The sequence below is a fragment of the Salvelinus alpinus genome, chromosome 33, assembly GCF_045679555.1.
Source record: "Salvelinus alpinus chromosome 33, SLU_Salpinus.1, whole genome shotgun sequence".
Lineage (NCBI taxonomy): Eukaryota > Metazoa > Chordata > Actinopteri > Salmoniformes > Salmonidae > Salvelinus > Salvelinus alpinus.
Genome location: NC_092118.1, coordinates 23167281 through 23188179, shown reverse-complemented (window position 1 = coordinate 23188179; position 20899 = coordinate 23167281). Strand labels below are relative to the sequence as shown.

At 45.5% G+C, this 20899-nt stretch overlaps 2 protein-coding genes and 3 non-coding genes across 10 annotated transcripts in view; all 5 read right to left on the bottom strand.

Moving 5' to 3' along the window:
- Positions 1 to 1163, bottom strand: part of plekha7b (pleckstrin homology domain containing, family A member 7b) — a 173839-nt gene extending 172676 nt beyond the window's left edge. For 3 of the 6 annotated variants that reach the window (XM_071380877.1, XM_071380884.1, XM_071380879.1), the window contains exons 1-3: positions 1004 to 1162; positions 821 to 897; positions 650 to 707 (exon numbers count right to left, since the gene is read on the bottom strand). In XM_071380877.1, the coding sequence (XP_071236978.1) occupies positions 650 to 707; positions 821 to 897; positions 1004 to 1086 (218 nt within the window). In that variant the 5' untranslated portion in view covers positions 1087 to 1162. Of the gene's footprint in view, positions 1 to 649; positions 708 to 820; positions 898 to 1003 lie in introns of all 6 variants that reach the window. The other 3 variants (XM_071380883.1, XM_071380885.1, XM_071380878.1) reach the window with 2 other exon arrangements.
- Positions 1164 to 15063: 13900 nt separating this feature from the next.
- On the bottom strand, positions 15064 to 18537 carry LOC139562807 (small ribosomal subunit protein uS15). The gene is made up of 6 exons (XM_071380868.1): positions 18252 to 18537; positions 17099 to 17147; positions 16744 to 16822; positions 16143 to 16312; positions 15589 to 15689; positions 15064 to 15133 (listed from the first exon to the last, which is right to left on the bottom strand). Exons 1-6 carry the CDS (start codon positions 18272 to 18274, stop codon positions 15100 to 15102), a joined length of 456 nt encoding a protein of 151 aa, XP_071236969.1. The 5' UTR covers positions 18275 to 18537; the 3' UTR covers positions 15064 to 15099.
- LOC139563381 (small nucleolar RNA SNORA19) lies at positions 15357 to 15484 on the bottom strand. Its single transcript, XR_011672556.1, has one exon. It is a non-coding gene; the product is annotated as a small nucleolar RNA SNORA19 (small nucleolar RNA).
- Positions 15784 to 16006, bottom strand: LOC139563383 (small nucleolar RNA SNORA73 family). The gene has a single exon (XR_011672557.1). It is a non-coding gene; the product is annotated as a small nucleolar RNA SNORA73 family (small nucleolar RNA).
- Positions 16534 to 16665, bottom strand: LOC139563373 (small nucleolar RNA SNORA68). Its single transcript, XR_011672548.1, has one exon. It is a non-coding gene; the product is annotated as a small nucleolar RNA SNORA68 (small nucleolar RNA).
- Positions 18538 to 20899: the final 2362 nt, after the last annotated feature.

Genomic DNA, 20899 nt, shown 5'->3' with positions numbered 1-20899 from the left:
GTAGCAACCTCATGATGGGTACAGGGAAAATGTGAGTATCATGTAGTAGCCTAAACCTATTGCTGTTACATTGAACTGGGTGAATGGAATATGAATGACAGTCATCCAATTTGCTGTAATAAAATAAGGCCATGCTCATGAAAAAAAAGTCTTAAACGGCTCTGACCGCCACTGTTGGCAATGACATTACAAGATACTGTATCATATAAAGCCTGAATAGACTAACATAGCAGAAATCCTTGTGTAAACATTTGCATGAAGTAGTAGGCTATGCTATACAGCATTTGTTATCGTTCAGCCTGTAGCTTAATAGTGCTCATAAGGGGCTAGTCAGGAGCAATAGGCTACTCTGTGACATTCAGAAATGATCAACCAAATCAACAAACCAGTGCGTTGTGTCCTAGTGCAACATTGTATCCATGAACACCTGGGGTATTTTTATGTGTAACCGTGAGAAGGAAAGTAATGGTTTGCATTGCAACGTCATCATTGCTCAACCCGCTGCAATTGATACATTTAAAAGACTGCATGCCTTCAAGCGTGCATCCGACACAACAATACTCCTACAGCTATGAGCTATTTGAGCTCGAATCTGACGTTATTGGAGTCACGCACATCCCATACATTAACAACATAAAGCTGCACTCACTTAATGAAGTAGCTGGCCCCCTCGTCCGAGAATCCTTCTTCCCATCCCAGTGGTAAATCTAAAACATAAATACAATGGGCTGCGTGAATCTATACATATCTAGAAGCGGTAGGCTAAAGCACGATGTGCACAGCAGTCATGAAATATCGTATTATTAATTCCTGCACGTACCTGATCGTATCATGTGTCCAGAGTTGACAGGTTCACTCGTACGAGGATGGAGCCAAGTAGTGCTGTGAGTTTTATCACTGAAAGAAAGACACCTGTTACTGGACGAGGATAACGTGAATAACTGCGCAATTAACCCGTTTCATCAGTAAAACTTTAAGTTAAAACATCACAGTGCATGCTCACTTGATGAAGAAGACCCTGCCATCTCGATAAACTCCATAGGACCAGTGGTCAGGTAGAGTGTCCCGCCCAAGCGGTGCCGCCATGATCCCGGCTTCTTGTTCAAGCTATTTCATTCTCTTCTCCCCTCCGCAGAGTTTTCAGACCAATGATCACCGCTAGGGCTGTAGACTTTTAAAGGGGAAGACCAAACTTATAAAAAAGTCCTAAAGCCAGCGCGTCTTTGTTCCACTTTTAGCCGACGAAAAGGGGGGTAGACATACCAAAGCGTGCGTGATTGGCTGTGGTTGAATCAAATGCAGTGCGTAAAACATGGTTCTCCAATTCAGTTCAATCAAGCGCAGTATTATTATGCATCACAAGGGTGCAGCTACAGTAATTACACATACGGAATGCGTTGAAAAGATTTCAGCATTAACGCCCTGTTATTTGAGAAGATTAACATTCCTAAACAATAGTCCATCACACGTAAATTCCAAAACTCAGCTGAACGATTTTCCTGCAATAATGACGTCACCTACAGTAGCCTAAACTACAAATTATATAGCATTTCCTGATGAATCTAAGATAGCCTTTAAACCTATGACCTGTGGAAGGTAGCAGGTAGCTGGCAAATTAAAGACCACACCAACATATAGTGTCTTAATAGGGCGTTGGGCCACCACGAGCAGCCAGAACGGCTTCAATGCGCCTTGGCATAGATGTGTTTGGATCTCTATTGGAGGGATGCGACATTCCATTATTTAGTGTTTTGTTGATGGTGAGGGAAGCCCTGGCCCCTAATCTCCCATACAGTATTCACACCAATAGATTTTTTCCACAATTTGTTACGTTGCAGCCTTATTCTAAAATTGATGAAATTATTTTTTCCCCTCATAAATCTACACAAAATATTCCATAATGACAATGCAAAAACTAATTTATTAAGAATTAAAAACATAAATATCTTATTTACATAAGTGTTCATACCATTTGCTATGATACTCGAAATTGAGCTCAGGTGCATCCTGTTTCCATTGACAATCCTTGAGATGTTTCTACAACTTGATCGGAATCCACCGGTGCAAAATGCAATTGATTGGACATGATTTGGAAAGCAACACACCTGTCTATATAAGGTCCCACAGTTGACAGTGCATGTCAGAGTAAAAACCAAGCCATGAGGTCAAAAGGAATTGTCCGTAGAGCTCCGAGACAGGATTGTGTTGAGACAGATCTGAGGAAGGGTACCAAAAAATGTCTGCAGCATTGAAGGTCCCCAAGTACACAATGGCCTCCATCATTCTTAAATGGAAGAAGTTTGGAACAACCAAGACTCTTCCTAGACCTGGCCGCCCTGTGGAGGTGGGAGAACCTTCCAGAAGGACAACCATCTTTGCAGCACTCCACCAATCAGGCCTTTATGGGAGAGTGGCCAGACGGAAGCCACTCCTCAGTAAAAGGCACATGACAGCCTACTTGGAGTTTGCCAAAAGGCACCTAAAGACCATGAAACACAAGATTCTCTGGTCTGATGAAACCAAGATTGAACTTTTGCCTGAATGCCAAGCTTCACGTCTGGAGGAAACCTGGCACCATCGCTACGGTGAAGCATGGTGGTGGCAGCACCAGTTAACTAATAGTAGCCTACAGCAAAGTGTGTTTAAATCATTTCTAACTTGTTAACAATTTCTGCTAGTTAGTTTTTGCTACCATGTGGGTTTTAGCTTGCTTGAGCCTGCTAACTGAAGAGTGTTAATTCACCTGTTTCCATGCATGTTTCATTTTAAAACATTTATCTTACAAAGGAGTTGTTTAATCTAACTCCTTAACTATTTATCTGTACATGGAATTGTATTTTTTTTACTAATTTCGTTCTAATCTTTACAGGAAAATGCCACGGGCACTATCTGATGTGTGGAGACATTTCACTGCAGCTAATGTAGAAGGAAACGCTGTGTACATTTGCAAATACTGTGCCAAATCATATGTGAAGAATGCAACAAAGATGCAGAATCATCTGGCCAAGTGCATAAAGTTCCCTCAGCGCTCACAACAAGCAACCTCTGACAAAAGTCTTTCTACCTCTATTCGAGGTAAAAATGATGAATCAGACACCTTATCGATAGCAACAGCTCATGGTCCTCCTGGTGGAATCAGACGTTTTATTGACTCAATGGAGGAACGTAGTCAGAGAAATGCTGATGAATGTCTTGCTCGAGCTGTGTATGCATCTGGTTCACCTCTGATGCTCACAGGCAATGTGTATTGGAAGAGATTTCTGAATGTTCTTCGCCCAGCATACACCCCTCCAACCATACATGCTTTATCTACTAATTTGCTGGATGCAGAGTTCAACAGAGTTCAAGTGAAGGTCAAGCAAATCATAGGGAAAGCAGACTGTATTGCAATCATCTCTGATGAGTGGTTGAATGTTCGTGGGCAAGGAATAATTAACTACATCATCTCCACTCCTCAACCAGTATTCTACAAGAGCACAGACATACCAGTCTCTACATTGCAGATGAGCTGAAGACAGTCATCAATGACCTTGGACCACAGAAGGTATTTGCACTGGTGACAGACAATGCAATCACATCACACCCATTGGCTGTGCTGCTCATGCATTGAATCTGCTCCTCAAGGACATCATGGCACTGAAAACAATGGATACATTCTACAAGAGATCCAAGGAAATGGTTAGGTATTTCATCAAGTTATAGCAGCAATCTACCTCACCAAGCAAAGTGAGAAGAATAAGAGCACCACATTGATGCTGCCCAGCAACACCCATTGGGGTGGTATTGTCATGTTTGACAATCTCTTGGAGGGGAAGGAGTCTCTCCAAGAAATGGCCATATCATAGTCTGCTGAAATGGACAGCCCCATCAAGAGGATCCTCCTGGATGATGTATTTTGGGAGAGAGTGGTAAGCAGCCTGAAACTCCTGAAACCTATAGCAGTAGCCATTGCACGGATTGAGGGAGACAGTGCCATCCTGTCTGATGTTCAGACTCTGCTTGCAGATGTAAGAGAAGAAATCCGTACTGCCCTGCTCACTTCACTGTTGATCCAAGCAGAGGAAACTGCAGTTCTGAAATGCATCAAAAAGCGTGAAGACTTCTGCCTGAAGCCCATACACGCCGCAGCGTACATGTTGGACCCCAAGTATGCTGGCAAGAGCATCCTGTCTGGTGCAGAGATCAACAAGGTCTATGGTGTCATCACTACCGTGTCTCGCCACCTTGGCCTGGGTGAGGGCAAGTTTCTTGGCAGTCTGGCGAAGTACACTTCCAAGCAAGGGCTTTGGGATGGAGATGCAATATGGCAGACGTGCCAACATATCTCATCAGCCACCTGGTGGAAGGGACTTTGTGGATCTGAGGCTCTTTCCCCTGTTGCCTCCATCATCCTCCAAATCCCACCAACATCAGCCGCCTCGGGGGGCAACTGGTCCTTGTTTGGGAACACACACACCAAAGAACGCAACAGGCTGACCAATACAAAGGTTGAAAAATTGGTGGCCTACCGGATAAATTTGAGGCTTTTTCAGCCTGACAATGAGCTATCCTCAACAAGGTTGGAAAGTGACAGTGAAGATGAGGCCTCAGAGTCTGATTGAGGTAGACATTAAGGAGGTCCAGGGAGAAGACATGGAAGCCTGAGAGGAAGACAACCAAAGCTTTAGTTTCAAGACTATAATTTTAGATGTATGTTGAAAACGTTTTTGGGAGATGCGATGGATCATTGGGGATCATTCAATATTCCCTTTCTTTTGTTGTTCAGTGAAATCATTTAATTAAAGTTTGAAAGTTTGAAAAAAATATTTTATTTCTATTGGAAGGATTTAATAATTTACAATTATGTCTACTTATGATAAGGTAAAAGGTTTATGTATCCATATTATTTGGTAATATATCCAATGCAAAAAACAATCTACATTTAAATGGTATTAATATTAATTCCAGTTAATTCCCACGGTAAGTTTTCACCTCTGAATATTCCCCAAAATGTGCAAGCCTACAGAGAAATCACATGATCAGAATCACATCACTTAATTGTGGGCTGAGCTTCAAACAGGAAGCTCACCCCACGACGCACAGGGTAAGATCAGTGACAATTATTTTTCTCCGCTGTCACGATAGCTAGGAGTGGTGGGTGTGGAGTCAGGCGAGGAGAGCAAAGTTTCCAAATGAGACGTATTTATTCCAAGCTGGGTCAAGCCAAAACAACATGCACAATGACCACAAAAACAGGACAGCAAACAATCCATATAGGAACAAAACACAAACATCCACTGACAGAAAGGAAATAAGCCCGCACAAAAGCAGGCAGGCCCTGAAGGCTTAAATAGCCCTGGATAAACAACAAATAAGGTACAGGTGAAAACAATCAAGACAAAACCAACAGAAAAGGGAAAAGGAATTGGTGGCAGCTAGTAGACCGGTGACGACGACCGCAGAGCGCCGCCCGAACAGGGAGTGGAGCCACCTTCGGTGGAAGTCGTGACTGCTCCTGCAGCGCGCCGACACCGGCCTCGAGGACGACCCGGAGGGCAATCCGGATGGACTCGGTGGAAATCACTCAGCAGTGATGGATCCAAGATGTCCTCCACCGGTACCCAGCACCTCTCCTCCGGACCGTACCCCTCCCAATCCACGAGGTACTGCAGGCCCCTCACCCGGCGTCTAGAGTCCAGAATGGAACGTACCGTGTACGCCGGGGGCCCCTCGATGTCCAGAGGGGGCGGAGGGACCTCCTGCACATCACCTTCCTGCAGGGGACCAGCTACCACCGGCCTGAGGAGAGACACATGAAACGAGGGGTTAATGCGATAGTAAGAAGGGAGCTGTAACCTATAACACACCTCGTTTATCCTCCTCAGGACTTTAAATGGCCCCACACACCGCGGACCCAGCTTCCGGCAGGGCAGGCGGAGGGGCAGGTTTTGGGTCGAGAGCCAGACCCGGTCCCCCGGTGCGAACACGGGGGCCTCACTGGGGGGGCGGTCAGCGCTCACCTTCTGCCGCCCACCAGCCCGTTTGAGCGATTCCTGGACAGCTCTCCAGGTCTCCTTTGAGCGCTGCACCCACTCCTCCACGGCAGGAGCCTCGGTCTGGCTCTGATGCCACGGTGCCAGAACCGGCTGGTAGCCCAACAGGCACTGGAAAGGCGACATGTTTATGGAGGAGTGGCGGAGTGAGTTTTGAGCCACCTCCGCCCATGGGACGTACCTCGCCCATTCTCCTGACCGGTCCTGGCAATATGACCGCAGAAACCTACCCACATCCTGGTTCACTCTTTCCACCTGCCCATTGCTCTCGGGGTGAAAACCTGAAGTCAGGCTGATCGAGACCCCCAGACGCTCCATGAACGCCCTCCAAACTCGGGACGTGAACTGGCGACCCCGATCAGAAACGATGTCCTCAGGCACCCCGTAGTGCTGGAAGACGTGGGTAAACAGGGCCTCCGCAGTCTGCAGGGCTGTAGGGAGACCGGGCAACGGGAGGAGACGGCAGGACTTCAAAAACCGATCCACAACGACCAGGATCGTAGTGTTCCCCTGAGACAGGGGAAGGTCGGTGAGGAAATCCACCGACAGATGTGACCAAGGCCGTTGTGGAATGGGGAGGGGCTGTAACTTCCCTCTAGGCAGGTGTCTAGGAGCCTTACTCTGAGCGCACACTGAACAGGAGGAGACATTAAACCTCACATCCTTTGTTAAAGTGGGCCACCAGTACTTCCCCCTAAGACCCCGCACTGTCCTCCCAATTCCCGGATGACCCAAAGAGGGTAGTGTATGGGCCCACCGGATCAATTTGTCACGAACACCAAGCGGTACGTACTTACGACCTGCTGGACACTGTGGTGGCGCGGGTTCCAACCGTGACGCTCGCTCGATGTCCGCGTCCACCTCCCATACCACCGGTGCCACCAGACATGAAGCTGGAAGTATGGGAGTAGGATCGATGGACCGCTCCTCGGTGTCATAGAGACGGGACAGCGCGTCGGTCTTAGTGTTAATGGAACCTGGTCTATAGGAGATGGTGAACCTAAATCTGGTGAAAAACATGGCCCACCTTGCCTGGCGAGGATTCAGTCTCCTCGCTGCCCGGATGTACTCCAGATTACGGTGGTCAGTCCAGATGAGAAAAGGGTGTTTAGCCCCCTCAAGCCAATGTCTCCACAGCTTCAGAGGTTTTACCACAGCCAGCAACTCCCGGTACCCCACGTCATAGTTTCGCTCTTTTCCTTGAAAAAAAAGGCGCAGGGGCGGAGCTTCGGTGGTGTGCCCGAGCGCTGTGATAGCACGGCTCCAACCCCAGCCTCGGATGCGTCCACCTCCACTATGAACGCCAAAGAGGGGTCCGGATGAGCCAATACGGGTGCATCGGTAAACAGCGCCTTCAGATGACTAAAAGCTCTGCCCGCCTCCGCTGAGCACCGCAAACGCACCTGCCCCCCCTTTAGCAGTGAGGTAATGGGAGCAGCCACCTGGCCAAAACCCCGGATAAACCTCCGGTAGTAATTGGCAAACCCTAAAAACCCCTGCACCTCCTTTACCGTGGTCGGAGTCGGCCAATTACGCACAGCTGCAACGCGGTCACACTCCATCACCACCCCAGATGTGGAAATGCGATACCCCAGGAAGGAAACGGCTTGTTTGGAGAACACACATTTCTCAGCCTTGACGTACAGGTCATGCTCCACCAGTCGCCCAAGTACCTTGCACACCAGAGACACATGCGCGGCGCGTTTGGCGGAATAGATCAGAATGTCATCGATATACACCACCACACCCTATGCCGTGCAGGTCTCTGAGAATCTCGTCTAGAAGGATTGAAAGACGGCTGGAGCATTCTTCAACCCATACGGCATGACGAGGTACTCATAATGGCCAGATGTGGTACTAAACGCGGTCTTCCACTCATCTCCCTCCCGGATACGCACCAAGTTATATGCGCTCCTGAGATCCAGTTTTGTGAAAAAGCGCGCTCCATGAAATGATTCCACCGCCATAGCGATGAGAGGTAGCGGGTAACTAAACCCCACTGTGATGGAATTTAGACCTCTATAATCAATGCACGGACGCAGACCTCCCTCCTTCTTCTTCACAAAAAAGAAACCCGAGGAGACGGGTGACGTGGAGGGCCGAATGTACCCCTGTCCCAGAGATTCAGTGACATATGTCTCCATAGCCACTATCTCCTCCTGTGACAGCGGGTACACGTGACTCCTGGGAAGTGCTACGTTTACCTGGAGTTTTATCGCGCAATCCCCTCATCGATGAGGTGGTAATTGGGTTGCCCTCTTTTTACAGAAGGCGATAGCCAAATCGGCATATTCTGAGGGAATGCGCACAGTGGAAACCTGGTCTGGACTCTCCACCGTCGTTGCACCGATGGAAACTCCTATACACCTACCTGAACACTCCTCTGACCACCCCTTTAGAGCCCCCTGTTTCCATGAAATCTTAGGATTGTGAATAGCCAGGGCATCCCTAGCACCACTGGAAACACAGGCGAATCAATAAGGAAGAGACTAATCCGCTCCTTATGACCCCCCTGCGTTACCATGTCCAGTGGAACCGTGGCCTCCCTGACCAGCCCTGACCCTAACGGTCGGCCCTAATCCCTAATTTAAGAGCGAGTCCGCGATCCATAAAACTCCCAGCTGCACCTGAATCGACTAGCGCCTTATGCTGGAAAGAGCGGGAAAACTCAGGAAAAGAGATTAGTATGAACATGTGACCAACAGGGAGCTCTGAATGAGTCTAGTGCTGACTCACCTGGGGTGTCCGAGCAGTGCTCTGCCTGCCCTCTCGACTCCCAGACGAGCTCCTCCAGCACCGATCGGCAGTGTGCCCTCTCCGACCACAACTGGTGCAGGAGGAGACTCCTCCTCCGGTTCCCCTAGATGCGGCCCCCCCTAACTCCATGGGTGTTGGAGCGGGAGTGCTGGGGGGCGGAACAAACAGGACCCGCTCTGGACGCCCGCGGGCAGCTAGCAGGTTGTCCAGTCGGATCGACATGTCGATGAGCTCATCCAGGGTGAGGGTGACGTCCCGACAAGCTAGCTCCCTGCGGACGTCCTCCCGGAGGCTACACCAGTAGTGGTCCATCAGGGCCCTGTTGTTCCACCCCGCTCCAGCGGCCAGGGTCCGAAACTCCAGCGCGAAGTCCTGCGCACTCCTGCCTAAGGTGGAACAGCCGTTCACCCGTCGCTCGGCCCTCCGGTGGGTGTTTGAACACAGCCCAGAACCGGCGGGTGAACTCAGGGTAGTGGTCCCTTGCGGAGTCTGGACTCTCCCAGACCGCGTTGGCCCACTCCAGGGCTCTGCCTGTCAGACAGGAGACGAGGACGCTCACACTCTCCTCTCCAGAGGGAGTCGGGCGAACGGTAGCCAGGTACAGCTCTAGCTGGAGCAAGAATCCCTTGCACCCGGCAGCCGTTCCATCGTACTCCCTCGGGGGCGCGAGCCGAAGAGCGCTGGGTCCGGACGCCGCCGGAGAAGTTGGTAGAGCAGGCGGAAGAGGAGCTAGAGACGAGGTAGGGAGGCCACTCCTCTCCCATCTGTCCATTCTCTCCATCATCTGGTCCATCGCCGTCCATATTCGGTGTAGGATGGCCGTGTGATGGAGGACACGCTCTTCCATGGATGGGAGGGGGGGCGCAGCTGCTCCTGCTGACTCCATGGTCAGGGTGCGGGCTTCTGTCAGTGGTGGGTGTGGAGTCAGGTGCAGAGAGCAAAGTTTCCAAATGAGACGTATTTATTCCAAGCTGAGTCAAGCCAAAACAACAGGCACAATGACCACAAAAACAGGACAGCAAACAATCCGTATAGGAACAAAACACAAACATCCACTGACAGAAAGGAAATAAGCCCGCACAAAAGCAGGCAGGCCCTGAAGGCTTAAATAGCCCTGGATAAACAACAAATAAGGTACAGGTGAAAACAATCAAGACAAAACCAACAGAAAAGGGAAAAGGAATCGGTGGCAGCTAGTAGACCGGTGACGACGACCGCAGAGCACCGCCCGAACAGGGAGAGGAGCCACCTTCGGTGGAAGTCGTGACATCCGCTCATTTTTTATTTAATTAAAATTGTAATAATTTTTAATCATCAGGGGGTGCTTCAGCACCCTTACTTCCCATGGCTATGGCAACATCTTGAGGATTTCAGAAATGTATCATGTGTTGGGCTAATATGTTGGATAGATGTTGAAAAAGGTTACAGAAAGATTCTCAACAACAAAAGAGTGATCAAATTACGTCTACATCGGTATCGGCTAAGGAAATCTGTATTTCTTTAACGGTAAATATTGCCTGAAGCTGCACTGTCAAAATTGGATACTGACAGAAATTTCCTAAAATATGCATCTGGCTGTGCTGTAATGGGACTATTATCCCACGCCTTACATTGTCCTCACAGTCCTCACACCCCAGGTCCAGCAGCTTTCAGGTTTCTCTGAGTGAGAGACTTCCCAATAACAAAAATACACTGACATGGCAGGACCTCTCTCAAGAGCAGGGCAAGTTCACATAAAAAATAAGCAACTGCTCAGGCGGCCATTGTGTCATCAGAGAAAGGCTATAAATAGCCAGCTTTATTGTGTGGTATGGCTGACAATATGTTAAATGGCAGTAAGTGAATTAATGATGCATCTACAATCCGACTCTGTGTGTGTGTATGTGACAATGTGTGTGATAGTGTGTGTGGCAGTGTGTGTGGCATGTACACACAAAGCTGGTTTAGCTGTGGATCTGTCAGCTTCACGTCTCTCTCACTGCAGCTGCAGGCCTTAAGGACAGAGAGCCTTCCCAACCATGACACATTACAATAATGCTTACGCTGCATCAAACAGACCTGCCCAATTTCCTGATGCTGCCCATAAATTTAACTTGGGGTGTGTGAGGCAAAGCTCAAAGTCACAGTATAGAGTACACAGCAGGCTACATCTCCATAAGTAAAGAAGGAAAAGAGCTGTATCACTGGACATCAAAAAAGGAAGACATCAACATATAATGTCTGGCCTCTCTCCAATGTCTTTATGACAACCTTTATTTTTACTGTAGCCATTTGAATACACGTATTCCTCATGATTCAGAATGAGTGGATTACATCTCAATATATATGGGGTGGCAGGTAGCCTAGTGGTTAGAGCGTTGGACTAGTAACCGAAAGGTTGCTAGATCGAATTCCTGAGCTGACGAGGTAAAAATCTGTCGTTCTGCCCTGAACAAGGCAGTTAACCCACTGTTCCTAGGCTGTCATTGTAAATAAGAATTTGTTTTTCACTGACTTCCCTAGTTAAATAAAAATTAGTACTGCCATCAGGCCTTTTTTACCAATGCAGTGTTTTATCTCCTGGTCCAATACATTTTTAAAAGGACTAAAAGAAGAGAAATAACTCTCCATATCCTCATGGGCTTCCTGTTAGGTAAAGGTTATCAATCTCCTTCCTTCCTGGACTAAAACAACCCAGAGTACACTCCAAGGGAGCAGAAAGCATCAAACACCCCACTGCATTATAAATATTTGATCACTGAATCCCTATGGAGGAGGCTTTGCTGGCCTGTCCCCCATTGGTTTGATGTACTGTTCCTCTGGAATGATGGTGTGAAATCAAACACGCTTCTTCTCCAAACCCATTTGACTACAGATATTATACATCAAACAAGCTCTTTTTTTTCACTGCTTTGCAAGATGTATTGTTGTCTCTACCTTCTTGCCTTTGTGCTGTTGTCTGTGCCCGATAATGTTTGTGGCATGTTTTGTGCTGCTACCATGTTGTTGTCATGTTGTGTTGCTACCATGCTGTGTTGTGTGTTGCTTCCATGCTATGTTGTTGTCTTAGGTCTCTTTATGTAGTGTTGTGGTGTCTCTCTTGTCGTGATGTGTGTTTTGTCCTATATTTTTATCTTTAATCCCAGCCCCCGTCCCCGCAGGAGGCCTTTTGCCAGGCCGTTATTGTAAATAAGAATACGTTCTTAACTGACTTGCCTAGTTAAATACATTTTAAATACAATTTTAAATTAAAACAAACTAAGCCAGAAGTTGAAGAAAATGATGGAGGCTGGCATATTGAGGTCGTGTTTCCGTAGTGGTGGTGGTCTGTCTTCATTGTTGACTCTGCAAACACTAGGTGAAGTTAGGTGAGCCAAATATCACGCTATTGTTTGTTTTATTGTATCAGTATAACACACACAAATAAGCACTTGAAAATAACTGTTGAAAATGTCAATGGAACATAAAGAATAACTTATTGTTGCTGATGAGTGACAGGAACTCTCAGAGTGGTGATGTTATACCGTGTTCACATGCTAGTCAGAACTAGGAAACTCTGAAATGTCAATTGAATGTGGCACGTGTATAACTACAACCAGTTAGCAAGTTGGATCTTTCTGAGTTTCCTACTTCCCTCTAGCACATAAACGCTGCATTAGGCATTCAAAGAAAGGCTGCTCAGGGAGAGGGTCAGCGTTGAGAGGTTGACAGCTCTCTTATCCCATGGGACCACAGTTATAGAGTCCTTGAACAACTCTCCTGACAATCTGCCTTTCTCATTCCACTGAATCCCTCTGCAGCAACTCAGTCCTGGAGACACCCCACAAACTCTGAAAAACATGAGCATTTTAACTGGGATCAGTCATCTACACTGGGGTGGTGTGTATTCACCGAAAGCATTTCAGACAGAGAAAAACTCCAAACCATGAACCCTGGGGCAGAGGGGGACATAACACTGCAGTCCCCAGTCAACCTTTCTCCACTATTCTCTCTCTCCCTCTAACACACACGGTAGTGATGCACAGTCCTGCGCAGCTCTGCAGTATAGGCGCTGCTGCTGATTCCTGCCTCTCCACTGCCAGAGGCTCACAATGCAGCAAGGTGACTCAATGTTATCGTCCTCTCCTAGGAGGCAGCAGCTCCGGCTGAATCAGTGCTAGCTGAAGGGGCTCTGCAGCAAATGTAATAAAGATCTTACAGGCAATCTGATATATCACACCAAGATGGCATTTCACTCCTCAGGCACTAAAACCATGCCCCTGTCCAACACAGATACTGATACACCAATATATACTGATACAAAATCAATACAATGTGTGACACCTTCATTACCAGTTATTATTTTAGCAGAATAAATCTAGCCTCAGTAATGCATGTTTAATCTCCAGAAAAAATAGATCACAGAACAGCACACCACTTAATAATGCTTCTATTTATAGGCTCCTGCTTTCAAGGAACTTTAGGAACCATATTGGTAATATGATCTTAGACAATGTTTTCTTTGATTACTGACAGCCAAAATGTACAGATATCTAAACCAGAGGCTTTCAAATATTTACAATGATTAATGACAAATTAAAGATGGATATCTTTTGTCACATAAGCAGACTAGTCTAATCATATGAATAATACTTCAAGGGGAAGATGACTAATGACATAGAATAAAAGTTGGTGATGTTGAAGTGAATCATCTTCTGGCAGGTGTATGGTTCCATCTGGATGAAGAGTAAGTACCGCTTCCAGGTCCTGCACTCGGTCTCCCCAGAGGGGCCAAGTGAGCAGGACTGCTGGGTGAGAGGTTAGGCTCCATTAATCAGACTCCTGCTTCCTAGCAGTCTTAAAGATTGTGGGTTTACGAGACTGCTAGTGATGAAGAGTAGTCTTTGTGGCCTGTGGTGCGTTAACTTTGACTTAATATCAGAACCACCATCCCATGATAAATGTACCAGTTGCATGTGCAAAAATATGCCTGCTGAATTCAACCGCTTCACAAACATGTACCATCAAAAGGAGTAAGTTCAGGCATTTAGCCTTTAAAGGCATACCTTTGGTTGAGTGTAATTTAAGTTAAATGCTGCCCTCTTGTGGTAAAATTGTACATAATGACTGAACACTTCAATACAGTAGCATTTCTCCATCATTAAACCATCAATACATTAATTTAGCCTCTAAATGCCACAGAACAAAGGTTTCTCATTGATTGCATGTGAAGGACCAGTGTTAGATCGTCTCCAACTTTTTTTTCCTCCTGCTATGAGTCAGAGCTGGGAGGAAGCCTGGAGAGCACAGCAGTCTATACCACCGCACCAGGTTGCCTAGGAACCAGAGGCTCTCCATCCAATTATATAGAACACATTTAACAAGGTAACAATGAATCTACGCTTAAGTGTTTATATAATTCAAATTACTTTCAAATACTAAGGAAATGTTTATTAAATTAAAACATCAATACAATTAGTTAGCCATTTATGCAATAAGGCATGTTAGTTACTCTGGGGATTTTTCCAACCACAACAAAAATATAATTGCAACAATTTAAAAGATCTTAGAGGCAGTTCATAGGAAATAAGTCAATTGAAATTCATTAGGCCCTAATCTATGAATTTCACATGCCCAGGTTAAGGCATGGCCATGGGCCCACCCACTTGGGAGCCAAATCTAGCCAATCAGGAGTTTCTTCCCACAAAAGGGTTTTAGTAGCCTGAAATACTCCTCAGCACCTGCCCCAGACAATCCCACACGTTACACAGCCAGATGTCAAATCCTGGGCTTGTGTGCTTACATGTGGCCTGAGGTTGTGAGGACGGTTGGTTGTACTGCCAAATTCTCTAAACCAGAGTTGCCTCATGGTAGAGAAATTAACATTAAATTCTCACACCAGCTCTATTGAACATTCCTGTAGTAAGCATGCCAGTTGTACACTCCCTCAAGTTGAGACATCTGTGGCATTGTATTGACAAAACCGCACATTTATTGGGTCCTTTCCCCCCCCCAAAACAATGTGCACCTGTGTATTCATGTTTAATCAGCTCCTTGATAGGTCACACCTTTCAGGTGGATGGATTGTCTTGCAAAGGAGAAATGGTAACAGGGATGTATTAAAAAATGTGCTCACAAAATTGAGAAATAAGCATTTTGTGCCTATGGAACATTTCTGGGATCTTTTATTTTAGCTCATGAATCAAGAAACCAACACTTTAGATGTTTCTATTTCTCACTATAAGTACTAACATGTGTACTTTCACCACCCTTTATAGAACTCCACCTCTTTAAAACAAAAACACAGCAGACAAGATCCTTCCAAATGGATCTTTATTGGTGAAAATGACTCTTATGCCACCAGAGCAGAAGCAGTAGAGGATTCGCTGTGGATCAAGAGGGAAAAGGGATTAGTACTGTAAAGTTCTGTAATCAACTAAAAAGTTGAACATCCCCAATTTTAAAAACTAACAATAGAAGCAGTCTGGTGATCAACCAGTAAACATTTTTTAGTATATACTCTCAGCCTGCTCGAGACTGCTAATTATCCAGTTTAGGTAATGCCTCTGGCAGTTGGTAAGAATTAACTAGAACCACTGAGTGGCAGGGAGATGTATGAAGGGGACTGGCAGGTTGGCACAGAACAGCCATTCTGCTAATTTACCTCCAAGGTTTATCTAGCACATAAGAAATATCTCAGCTCTTACAAGGGAAGAACAGGACAATGAAGTGTGCCATTTAGTGAACTAACAAACTGAAAATATTAATAGAGTAGGTACTATGCCTTCATGCTGACTTGCTCTCCCAAAAGTCAATAAAGCAGTGAAGAGGTAATACGTACTACTTCCAGTTGGGGGCAAGAACTCTCTTGGTCTTGTAGTAACGGGCCAATCTGTGGATTCTGCTTTCAGTGAGAATCAGACGGAACTTGGCATCCTTGTCCTGCAAGAAAAAAAACTATAGTTTAACAGCCCTTCGGCATAGTCAAAAATCTCAAACGGTCAATGGCAAATGCAGGTATTACAATTTTGAGTTAACTTGTGCACTACATGGTTTGCCTCCCCAGTCATGGCCCAGAGGCTCTGGGAAGACATAGGAATATGCAGGACGCCGTCCCCACCAGCCCAAAGGCTGGGAACAGGCTTGCTGTACAATGTTGTGGAACGGGACTGTACATCATGGCACTGTACAGTGCTACGCTCCCATAAGCCACTTAGACGGAGCCATGCAAGCGCAACCTCACCGGCTGTCCACATTGAGCATCAATCAATACATTTTTACAGCGAGGCACAATTTAGTTGGATTTTCAAACATTAAGTTTTGCTTGAGATGCTGGTGGTTTAACAGTCTCCCTCCCTGGAAGTTAAATGGAGTCAGACATCTAGAGGTCGTTACCTTTCTGTTCCTCTCCAGATGCTTCCTTATAGCAACAGCCTTCTTGATGAGGTGGTACAGATCCTCAGGCAGGTCAGGGGCCAGGCCCTTGGACTTGAGGATCCTCAGGATCTTGTTTCCAGTGACAAAGCGCACCTGGGCAACACCATGAGAGTCCCTAAGGATCACACCTGGAGAGAGAATAGTAGTATCAGCCTTTTCTAATTTACATCTCCTGGTAGCTTCCCCTCTGTGGTTTGTACTTTGTGTGGGGGTCAGCCAAACTCAAAATGGTTTGTTTGTAGAAAAATACAGGACAATCCTTTCAATTTTTGTTCTAAACGGATGGAAAGGAAAATAATGTGAGTAACAATATGCATAGGACTAAAACTGGGTAAATAATCTGGAGTGATAATGTTGAACCTTGAATTCACTTTCAATGGCACATCAGCTTCAGGGAAAGGCGACAAGGTACATGTTGATTTTAGCACACCTGACAAAATCATACCATTCATTTGATATGGCCTTTGGGTTAGGGTGCATAAGTCATTGTCTTCTCAGTTCATAATGTGGCAATCTTATGGAAAGAGCTGGACAGCATACAAATTAACAAGGTCCTTACCAATCTGAGAGGGAGAAAGACCCTTCTTGGCGAGCTTGAAGATCTGCTCTTTGACGTCATCAGATGTAACCTTCAGCCACTGTAGAACAACATTTCAGAGGTTGAGAGACTGATGATGTCCCCTTTGTCCACTGAGCCTTCTACTCACAGGAGTGAGCCTTTGTAGTTTAAGTTAGGTATTAAGCTAGACTCGGCAATATGACATGTACATTCCAGTGAAAGTTGTATCGATGATATAATGGCAAACCATGTAGCCACATTACTAGGTTGACCAGATTCATTAACATATTTTACAAAACAGCTAGCAAGATGCCAGTTGACCATCTAAAAGTTTAATGACCAACTACATACTTACGGTGGGCACACTGCGCCTGTAGGGTAGTGCAGACTGGGACAGGCCCTTGCTGAAACAGAAGGAAAGTAGCTGTAAGTCAGTAGCTAGTTAAATCATGACAAATAGCCACGCCTGGACTTGAGAATGCATTTCAACTAGCTAGCTAGTTATTTAGCTAGTGTCGTACTGTGTAACTAGCTACACTATATATACACACAAAAGTATGTGGACATCCCTTCAAATTAGTTGATTATTATTTTATTTTTTATAAAACACCCCTCCATTGGGCCCGAAGCAATAGAGAGAGAAACGCATTCTCTCGAGTGATCAAGAGTTTAAAAAAGGGTCAAAATATTAGAACATTTAAAACAGTTTGGGAAGGCCCTTCACTGTTTCAGCATGACAATACTGCCTTGCACAAAGCGAGGTCCATACAGAAATGGTTTGTTGAGGTGTGTAGAAGAAATTGACTGGCTTGCCTGCACAGAGACCTGACCGCAACTCCATCGAACACCTTTGAGATGAATTGCAACGCCGACTGCGAGCCAGGACTAATAGCCCAACATCAGTGCCCGACCTCACTAATGCTCTTGTGGCTGAATGAAAGCAAGTCACCGCAGCAATGTAAAAACATCGAGTTGAAAGCCTTCCCAGAAAAGTATGCTGTTATAGCAAAGAGGGGGGACCAATTTCATATTAAATGACCATGATTTTGGAATGAGTGTCCACATACTTTGTCGTGTAGCGTACCTACCTAGCATTAGGTAGAAGCTATAGCTAACTAGCCTTCACTACGCTAACATTAGCACTGGAATGGGCAAATAATGTTCTGGTTTAGACCAATTTTATGGAAGACTAAATACAATCTTGATCGAGGGGATTCATTGTTACCGTTCCAATGTGCGCGCATATGCGACTAAAAACCCATATAATTATTTTAATGAATAAGCCGTCGGCTAACATGGCAGGAGTGTGTGCGCGGCCATCATGTCACTGTGTAGGTTGCGGCAGAACGCTAGTTGTTAGCCAGCTAGCTAGAAATCATTATTAGTTGACATTTAACCAAATGTGTCCAAAAAAAATATGTTGGGGTTGACAAGGTAATGTAAAAAGGTCCAGCTACGGATAACAAAAACCAATATGCTTATTATTTCCGAATGAAACACATGCTTACCCAGGAGCGTGCATGCGACCCATGATGGCGTTCTAAGCGAAAAGAAAGAGGGAGAAAATGTGCGGCTTTTCGGAAGTAAAACTTTGAATCGGAAGTGACGTGTCCTGAAGAAAGATTATTTGTTGTATGCGTGATCTTTTTACAGTCCATCTATGGTAGGACTCATTTAAATTGTGTTTCATATCGACCACGGCATGGATGACTTTTATGTTATGAAACGTAAAATAGCATCAGATGGTTTAAATCAGGGCTGCCCAACCCTTTTCCAGGAGATCTACCATCTTGTGGGTTTTCAGTCCTACCCTAAAACACACCTTATTCTATTAATGACCTGTTCAACAAGACTTGCTGAATCAGATACGCTACATTAGGGTTGGACGAAAACCTACAAGACAGTAGATCTCCAGGAAGACGGTTGGGCAGCCCTGGTTTAGATCCTTTCTATCATTGCCAAGCCTATCGCTGACCTTTTTAACATGTATCTTCTCTCTGGGGAGGTTACCATTGCTTGGAAGGCAGCCACAGTGCATCCTTTATTTAAAGGGGGAGATCAATCTGATCCTATCTGTTATAGGCCAATTTTATTTTGCCCTGTTTATCAAAAGTGTTGGAAAATCTTGTCATAATCAACTGACTGACTTTCTTACATTTACATTTAAGTCATTTAGCAGACGTCTATTGTATTCTCTCTGGTATGCAATCCGGTTTCCTCTCAGGTTATGAATGTGTCACTGCAACCTTAAAGGTCCTAAATTATGTCACCATTGCCCTTGATTCTAAGCAATGTTGTGCTGCGATTTTTATTGACTTGGCCAAAGCTTTTGATACAGTAGACCATTTCATTCTTGTGGGCCGGCCAAGTAGTATTGGTGTCTCTGATGGCTGACTTTGGCCTGGTTTGCTAACTACCACTCTCAAATAGTGCAGTGTATAAAGTCAGAACATTTGCTGTCTCAGCCACTGCCTGTTACCAAGGGAGTACCCCAAGGCTCGATCCTAGGCCTCATGCTCTTCTCAATTTACATCCACAACATAGCTCAGGCAGTAGGAAGCTTTGTAATCCATTTATATGCAGATGATACAGTCTTATACTCAGCTGGCCCCTCTCCGGATGTTGTGTTAAACACTCTACAACAAGCTTTCTCTGCCCTTAACCTTGTTCTGAACACCTCTAAAACAAAGGTCATGTGGTTTGGTAAGAAGAATGTCCCTCTCCCCACTTGTGTGATTACTACCTCTGAGGGTTTAGAGCTTGAGGTAGTCACCTGATATAAGTACTTGGGAGTATGGCTAGACGGTACACTGTCCTTCTCTCAGCACATATCAAAGCTGCAGGCTAAGGTTAAATCTAGACTTGGTTTCCTCTATCATAATCGCTTCTCTTTCACCACAGCTGCCAAACTAACCCTGATTCAGATGACCATCCTACCCATGCTAGATTACAGAGATGCAATTTATAGATCGGCAGATAAGGGTCCTCTCGAGCGGCTAGATGTTCTTTACCATTCGGCCATCGGATTTGCCACCAATTTTTCTTATAGGACACATTACTGCACTCTATACTCTTCTGTAAACTGGTCATCTCTGTATACCCGTCGCAAGACCCTCTGATTGATGCTTATTTATAAAACCCTCTTAGGCCTCACTCCTCCCATCTGAGATACCTACTACAGCCATCATCCTCCACATACAACACCCATTCTGCAAGTCACATTCTGTTAAAGGTCCCCAAAGCACACACATCCCTGGGTCACTCCTCTTTTCAGTTCGCTGCAGCTAGCGACTGGAACAAGCTGCAAAAAACACTCAAACTGGACAGTTTTATCACCATCTCTTCATTCAAAGACTCAATCATGGACACTCTTACTGACAGTTGTGGCTGGTTCACATGATGTATTGTTATCTCTATCGTATTGCCTTTGTGGTGTTGTCTGTGCCCAATAATGTTTGTACCACATTTTGTGCTGCAACCATGTTGTGTTGTTGTCTTAGGTCTCTCTTTATGTAGTGTTGTGGTGTCTCTCTTGTCATGATGTGTGTTTTGTCCTATATTTTTAATCCCAGCCCCCGTCCCCACAGTAGGCCTTTTGCCTTTTGGTAGGCCGTCATTGTAAATAAGAATTTGTTCTTATGTAGCCTGGCGAAAGTAAACCCAGCACAGGACACAAACTAATTTGGGGTTGTTTGTTCTGTCGAAGCTTAAATTTAAAATAGGATAATGTAGAAGGGATATCACCGCAAGGTGAAGTCACCATAAAGTAAAGTTCAGTCTAAACCACAATCAAGTGAAATAAATATGTTAGTAAAGTGCATAAAAACAATCTGAGTACAATAAGTACAAAGTGAAATGCATAAACGGTAGTGGCTCTGCTTTTAGCACACTGTCCACATGATACCCTTACCCCACATGGAACAGTAGATCCTCATCTCACCCATACAGCAGCTTCAAATAATGTTATCATCAACCACAACATGGTTCTGAGAGCACTGGTATTCAGCTAGCAAGAAGCTAACATCCTCATGTCAATCCATCTAAAGTAACCTTGGACCCACAATGGATTTCAACAGCTCTCCAGTATAATTGCTTGCTCTCACTCTTACACACTGCGCATGAGCAATCACATAACCGCTTGCACACTATTTATGGA